Source organism: Etheostoma cragini, chromosome 17 (genome assembly GCF_013103735.1).
Source record: "Etheostoma cragini isolate CJK2018 chromosome 17, CSU_Ecrag_1.0, whole genome shotgun sequence".
Classification (NCBI taxonomy): Eukaryota; Metazoa; Chordata; class Actinopteri; order Perciformes; family Percidae; genus Etheostoma; species Etheostoma cragini.
Genome location: NC_048423.1, coordinates 25541373 through 25549711, shown reverse-complemented (window position 1 = coordinate 25549711; position 8339 = coordinate 25541373). Strand labels below are relative to the sequence as shown.

The 8339-nt window shown below is 41.4% G+C and overlaps 1 protein-coding gene across 4 annotated transcripts in view; it reads right to left on the bottom strand.

Annotated features, from left to right (window-relative positions):
* Positions 1–8339, bottom strand: part of birc6 (baculoviral IAP repeat containing 6) — a 104391-nt gene that overhangs the window by 5935 nt on the left and 90117 nt on the right. For all 4 annotated transcript variants that reach the window (XM_034898926.1, XM_034898928.1, XM_034898929.1 and 1 more), the window contains 3 exons: positions 6549–6710; positions 4259–4336; positions 2250–2438 (listed from right to left, as the gene is read on the bottom strand). In XM_034898926.1, coding sequence (XP_034754817.1) covers positions 2250–2438; positions 4259–4336; positions 6549–6710 — 429 coding nt within the window. The remainder of the gene's footprint in view (positions 1–2249; positions 2439–4258; positions 4337–6548; positions 6711–8339) is intronic.

Below are 8339 nucleotides of genomic sequence, written 5' to 3'. Positions count from 1 at the left end.
GTTTTGTGGGTAAGGGTACTAGTGGTGTGTCGGGGTATATCTGGGGCACTTATCTGAACATACCCTGGGAGTTTTGTGATGAATTGCCTTACAGTTGCTGATTTGTCTTCATTTATGTCCAGAGCCACGCCCCCTTCAAAGTTCATTGGTCAATAACTTGAAAAGTAATTGAGATATGGACATGGCTTTACACAACTTGTAATAAGCTTGATCCATTGATGATTCACTGAAGATTTGGTGTCAATCGGAGCTACGGTGTAGGACGAGATCTCAAAAATGTGTTTTTCAAACAATTCAAAATGGCGGAAAGGTTTTCTAGGCAGTTTCTATGTGCTTCAGGACTACAAATACAAAAATCCACCTGCTTTTTGATGTACATATTCAGCCAGTTGGAACAGAAGGACACCCCAGAATAGGCGTGTTTGGTAAGCAGGATCTGATGGTCCCTCACAATGTGGAATTTAATTCAATTCAATTTTATTTATAGTATCAATTCATAACAAGAGTTATCTCAAGACACTATACAAATAGAGGAGGTCTAGACCACACCCCAGTATTTACAAGTACCCGACAGTTCTAGTAGTTTCCTCCAGAGCAAGCAACAACGTGGAATTAATCCAAGTATTCAGAAATACGTTACAAATGATATTTATGGGCATGTATTCTGTAACGGAATTCTTTTTAAAGTATCCTTCCCAACACGGTTTATTACACAGCTTGGTTGAATACTGAGTGGTTCATTACATCTGCCGTTTCTGTGAAACATACCGTTGCAGAGTATAACAGACCGTTGCCATGGACACCGTTTTGACAAGAGACTGGCAGACCATTTTTAAATCAATTAAATCGTTTTTAAATCGGTATATGTGCATACAGAGATCGCTAACAGCTACAGTGCTAACAGAGCATTAGTTAGCTCCAGGGTTAGCTCACTTATCGGGGGGGCCGTGGCTTCCCCCGGAGAGCCGTGCTCAGCAGCAGTAGTGCTAACCATCCCGACCGGGACGCAGGCGTCATCCGCGGGTCGCCTCTGTCTGAGTAGCTGTGTAATAAGCCGTGTCATAAGGAGGATAATGTAGAGCTGGTCCTCACTGCCAACTGTGGAGGAATTACTCGGAGAGGAATTCCTAATCAGACCCGTAACCGAGCAACCCTCAGGGGGGAGAGGTTGCTTTTCCTTCCTTTTTGGTCTCTGGACTGAAACAGTTGGGAAAATGTCAAAACTGGCAGAGGTATGCAGCTAATATATTATGGAAATGACTCTGTATCAAATTCAACTTTGTATTTAGAGTGCAAATAAGTAGAAAAATCTTGAAAAAAACAAAAATTTATCAATGACCCATAAAAGTGATCAAAGACCCAAAAGCAGTGAATTTAACAGAAGTAGGGTTCATGTACTAGCTTGTTCTGAAGATAGGGGTCCAGACTTTAGGTCTGCAATTTAGCTTAAGTCCAACATGGTTAAAGGAGCAATAATTAATATATGTACTGTATTAAATCAATAAAGAACCATAGTATGTCACCAGATATTGGATAAACATGTTAAGTAGAATTATTATCTTCCCTGACAATGCGAAAGCCAGTATTTTCTCCTTGGAGGAGCCCAAAAGGACGCAGAGTTGGCTAATTTCCTCCTGAACAGGTAAGCATCGAGCTTTATGCTAATTTATCACGGCTAGTATTGCTAGTAGGGACGGGCATTTCCAACATTCAGGTACACGTATTTAATTATATAGAGTACTCAAGTTAGTTACTACCAAAAAATGGAGACACGGTGAAGTGAACCAGACTGGTGCAGGGTACATGCTAACACGTGCTAACTGCTAGAGTTAGCAGAGGATGAGGCAAGCGGGCCACGACTGGTTAAAACCACCTTGACAGACCTCTGCCAGAAACCTTCCTCCCACTGGAAACATACCATTTAACTTTGGAAAAACAACTGGTTTGCCTGTGAATTTTGATATTTCTATCAAACTATCAAATAAAAACTTCAGAATACATACACATGTGTATCTCATTAGAAGTTTGCTCAGAGACTGACACAACACCAGGACTGGGTTTTGTCCTCCAAAGTTAAAATGATTGTTGATCTACACTAATCACTGTTCATTTTTGTGCCTGTACTGCTGAGAGAATGTGCCTGGATAGGTTTTTCACATGCACCACTTAAGTTAATACAATGAAATCTGAAAGCTCTGAATGAGTATCAAAGCATCCTGTTGAACAGTTTGCTCTCCAGTGATTCCTACCTCTTTGAAGCATGGTGAGGGGTTGCGCATCTGCTCCAGCATGGCCCATTTGACAGTGGCCTGCCGGATGTTGCCATCATATTCCCGTGAGCTCTGGGTGCCACTGGGAGTCCCGCGGGAGCGTTCATACCCGGGTTCATTGAAGTAGGGCTCAGCCACCAGAATGAGGGACTGCACCGACACTAGCACCTACAGCAGATTGACATCATTAAAAGGAGGCAGGGAGAAATGGAATTATGTGATGGAGAGATTCAGCATTGCCACCATTTTCCAACTAGACAATCCCATTGTGAACTCTCCACACTTAAATAACATAAAAGTAGCCTGGTTTCCACAAAAGCTTGGATAAATACCACATTCTATAACACTTAATATGTCTAGCTAGTTGGGTATAATCCTGATGTTTTGGTCAATGATGCTGACATGCCCTTAGTGTCCTCAACATCCAAAGCCTGTTAAATAATCTTGGCAGTGGTGGACACTGAGAACACAGTCTGAAAAAAGCAAGGAATATGTTGGACCCATAAATATGCATCCTTCAATTTCTCTTTATTAACAGCTTGATTCATTTCCTTGCTCCGTCTCAAGGAGACTAAGGACATCCTCTTGCATCATTCTGTGCGTTCCAAGCCACTACATTACAACAATGACAATCTTGGGCTTGGAAGCCTGCCTGCTCGCCCCAGCCACGGTGGAGCTGGATGATGTGCACTTCCAAATGCTCCATCAAGTGGATACCAATGACCTTCAGCTGCTGCCATCTGTCTGTCTTAAACTGAGTTGCCAGTTTTCAGAGCCGATATACAGTATATCCCCCTGGTTGATGACCGCTTGGTCCTAGCCTACTCCCCTGTCTCCTATCCACCAACCCCCTTATTTACCATTATTGATCCACAGCACGCAAACTGGAATGATAATCAATGGAGACATCTCTATGTACTCTCCAATCCTGCAAATGAGGGAATTGTAAAAAAACAAAACAAAGGAGAGTTCCATTTCCAAGTACTCCGGCTTGCTTGAACGCAACCGTATGCATGGCAAACAACCAAATAACAGAGTGGGTGTGTGTCATATTGTTGTGTTCGAGAGCTGGTGTGATTTTCCATACACATAGGTCAAAAAAAAGGTCAAGTCTTTAGATAGTGAAAACATAGATAAACTACTCTCTTTACAAAAAAAACTTGGTAAGTAAACCCATTCCCTTAAATAAATAACGTTAGAAAAAATTCACTTCCCATTGAAAACTCGCTCTACTACAATCAGACCAATCAATTACACTACCTGACAGCAAGTGCAGGATGAAAATGTGCATAAGCCCTTTCTTCTTCTAAGACAGTCTGAAAATGTCCTCTTTCAATTATAGCTTGACAGTTTAGTCGGGATGGCCAAAAGAACGCCTCAGGAGGCTTTGTGAACCATATCATCACATGCCCTCTAGATGGCGCTCTCTGTTCAACAAAAGGTTGAAAGCACACTGAATTTCTTTAAACAAAAGCGCCAACCAGTGGGTCAGAAAAATAGAGAAAGCTCTTTACGAAGCACATCACTGCAGTTTAGCTACAATGGATCTCAGTGAGGCATCGGTAAAAGGTTTAAAAATAGAATTGTGTGTGGCTTGTCTTCAAAATACACACTCTAAAGAAAAGGAATTTAAAAATAAAAATGAAATTAGGATTACAGAAATGTTATGGCCTCTGGTCTATAGTTGCAATTGATGTCATCTGATTCTGAACTGACGATGAGTGATGTGTGTAAACAGGCACGTCTTCGAGGTACAAATGATACTGGTTCGATTAACACCCACACACTGTCACCAAAGCAAAGTAATAAGGTGGCTTTAAAGGGATCCTACATGTCAGCTGTTGAAACATCAAGCCCATTAATACAGAGCCGCTGGCGGTGTAATGACAGGCCAGAGATATACTACAGCCTGTGACACAAAGATTCAGACAACAGCACTGTTGATCCATTCAGACAGGTGACTCTGTCAAGACCGATGTCCAGCTCACCTGTAAAAAGCTTGAGGTCTGTGGGTTCCATTTCTCCTCTGGTCTCCCATGCCATGTGTTGAGGATACTTAAACATACCTGATCAACACACAGGAAAAAATGTTTTTGATGGCAAATTGATTTTAGTTAAAGGAGCAATAATTAATATATGTACTGTATTAAATCAATAAAGAACCATAGTATGTCACCAGATATTGGACAAACATGTTAAGTTGAATTATTATCTTCCCTGACAATGCTAAAGCCAGTATTTTCTCCTTGGAAATGTCCCAGTCCCAAATGTCTGTTCTGGTTTTGGCCTGTGTGTTTTTGCCCATTTTGACACCAGGGTTGCCAGACATGAAACGCACACACACTAACACAACATGCTGCAGCCATGGTAACAGCAACCACACCAACTGGATGAACAGAGATAGACTCATTCTACCCAACCTAAAAAAACTCTGCAGCTTTCTAAACAGTTGCATGAGCAGAGACGAGGTCAATCCCCGGTAATTATAGGAGATGCATTTAAAGGATGGAGACAGCTCAGAGCCCAAAAGGACGAAGAGTTGGCTAATTTCCTCCTGAACAGGTAAGCATCGAGCTTTATGCTAATTTATCATGGCTAGTATTGCTAGAAGGGACGGGCATTTTCAGTCATTTTAACATTTGTATTCTCAAATTAAATTATATAGAGAACTTCAGTTAGTTACTCGCAAAAACAATCGAGACACAGCTGGTCATATGATCCGGCCTGGCGCTGGCTTCCGCTGCCATGCTAACACATGCTAACGTTACCGGAGGACCGGCCTAGCATAACAACCATGTAGCCTGAATTGTTGAATGGCACAAAATGCATGGTCTGTTACCTTATGGAATAAATTTTTGTGGCTAATGTTATGATCACCAGCTTCAAGGTAATGATGCTGTATGTTGGACAGTATGATGATTCCAACTTTGTTAATGTGGAGATGACTAAGGAGTAATGTCTGACAATGCAAGACTAGCATCTAACTAACACTACCAATGTGTGACATTGGGTTCAGAGTTCTCAACCTGGCAACCCCGGTGAACTTTGAGTCTGGGGAGGAAGGGCCGGGGAGACGACTCTCTCCAGTATTTTAAATTTAAACTGCAGTAACTATTTCAAACACCAGCTGTCAGTATTATATACTGTTCCTTTAATGGTTTTCTTCTTTTTAAAGTTCAACGAAAAGTATCTAAAAAATTTGCCTCGGGGAATGGCTCCATCCATTGTTGGATTGGACACAATAGCAAAATTTGGAAGTAAGCAATTTCTATTTGTTCCTATTTAACTTCAATTAATAGCCCATTCGCTAATTAGAACTGCTGTGATCATTGATTTTTTTACAGTTTGCCGCTCCTTTAAATCCCTGTACAGATAAACTCAAACCTGTTGCATGGCTCATAGCTGGGCAAAAACAAGAGGACCTCCATTTGAATTTTAACACCCCTTGGCAACAAGCTTCTTTTGGTGTATCTACCTTCTCTTTCCTCCATTTAACAGTCCATCCATCTCTAATCAGTGTGATGAATGACGCCTTGCTTCCCCCTAACTGACCCCGGCCCCAGGTATTTAATATAGCAGCTGTCTGGGCCCTTATTAAAATACATGTACCCTGTTGGTGTCTGCTTAATGAGGTGCCCCAGATGGGGTGAGCTTAGGCACCTTGACCCCAACTCCTCAATGGATGGAACCAGTACCACAGAGGAAGAGCTTTACATATTCTCACATGTCTGGAGAAAGGCTCAAGGGATGTCCACTTCCAATAGCAAAGTTTAATTAAAAACTGGGCATGAAACGGGACTGGACAGGAAAGTTCTTCAGATACACTGGGTTAGTTTGACACTTCAACGCCATATTGGGTTCTTGATAGACATCAACCCTCTCAAACTAAGGCAGTTGTTTGTATTTTCATTTCTTAGCTATGCATGTAGGCCACTCAGAAATGCCAACATTTGGAATTCTGCTATGCATTTACCAAGATGGGTTTTATGATGCAATTAGAAATTGGTCGTATTGTGTGTCTGTTATTTCCACAGTGGAGCGTAATTGAATTCTATATTCAAGGTTTCGTAGAGTGCCTGTACTGTACTTTTGGCATTAAGCCGATTGTTCCTCATCAGGAATAGTTCTAGACGTAAGACACACAGGAGTAGTTTCAGTTGGTTGCACTTAGCAACCTTACTGCTGGATGCCTGTAAATCCTACACACTGAACCTGTAATTAACCCGTAAAACAGAGAACAATAAGCCAATTAATTAATTCAGTTCTTTTCCAACTTACTTTGCCATCATTGTAGAGGTTAGGGTTAAAGCGCACACTGTGTCCACCGGTGGTCTCCAGGTTGACCAGTGGAGGGGAGTTGGGATAGTCTTGGGGAAAATACACATCAAACTCAAAGCAGCCGTTGGCATATGGTGTGTCAGCTGGGCCTGTGATCAGAACCTGAAACATAATCAATCAATCAAAATGTATTTATATAGCACTTTATAGCAGGTATCCAAAGTTTCTACGTCAGAAAGAGTAAAATCATCAATAGAAAGAGTGAACATAGAAAACAGTAAAATCAGAAAAGGTTACAAAGAAACAGAAGAATGAAATTGTCACACCACTGCTAGGTATCAAAAGCCGGGGGGGGGGGGGGCTGGACCTTGGGACTTTTAAAACCAACTGATTTGAAGAACGCAATAAGCGGTTGTGCTCCCGCAAAGTTAAAATTTCAGACCAATCCACTGCGGCGAGACTATTTAAAGCCTTAAAACAAACAAAATCTTAAAATCTATACATAAACTCATATAAAAGAGGATAGGCTTTGATAAATATAAAAAAAGGAACTAGAAAGGGTTAAATAATCACACACACTGAAAGAGGGTTAATTAAAGGAGGACGCACTGGTAACAGTAAATATGGATTAAACAAAGGGCAAACAGCTAAATATCATGATAGAATGGTGCTGACCCTTTAACAATGAGATTAACAACAAGGCTAAAGGGTGGAATTAGCAGAGGGAGAGACACCAGTTATGTCTACAGTACTCGGCGTATTTGTAGCAAAAAACGAATTAATTTCCTGAATAAATGAATTTGATTATTAATCAAACACAAGCACTTAAAACTGTTATGAGGGACCTGAATTTATACATAAATATAAACAAATAACCTAAATCACCAGTAATATCTCTTATAACAAGCAGTGTCAATGTAAAACCTGATCCATAATCAAAGATAGGCGGCAAGGATTTAAGATTTAAGGGTTGCAGCGAAACACTGTATTCACAAACTGTGCTGTTGCAAAATCAAACAGTAAGCAAGCCTTTAGAAAGTGCAACAAGAAACGGAGAAATATGAACCAGAAGCAGGATTGTTAACGTCTGCTTGGTGTAGTAGCCCGGACCAAGTTGTGGCCGATCTGGGCCCCTGGATTAGGGAGGACCAGCTAAGACTTGGCAACCAATGTGTACCCCAGAGGTGCACTTTGGTTGCTCAGCTTGTGCAGGAGTCTACTTGATTATTTAGGTGAATGCAAGGCCTTAAAATGCCCCTAAGCACCATCTGTGGGAAGCAGTTACATTGTTTATTGCACTGGAGTCTATTCATCAAGATGAGCACCCATTCTGGAGGCGGAATCCTTTCCACTGCACGGCACGGCACACAACAGCTCCTCTCTCTTCTGACTCACTCTTTTGGTTGTCGCACATTATGTCCATAAGCCAATACAGTGAAGACATAACTACCAGTGTAGGTACATTTATTTTAAAAAAAACATTTATTTTAAGAGGTATACCTACAAATTATGAAATGGCCAACCGGCTGGGCTCAGTCAGACAAGGAGCTGAACGTTTAGGGTGCAGCGGCCCATGCAAGAACAAGCAGGGATGACAGCCGCGGCATCGCTTCTACATTGAAGTCTTTTTTTATAATGTCTGTTTGGTTTCTTACAATTCAAATACATCATTTAATTTAGAATATTCATTGACAGCCTTTGTGGGAAAACCATAGGTGTGCAGGCCTCAGGCGACTCAAACAACTGCAAGCTAAATACTAGCCGGGGGCAGTCTGAAGGGCCTGGGGGGGG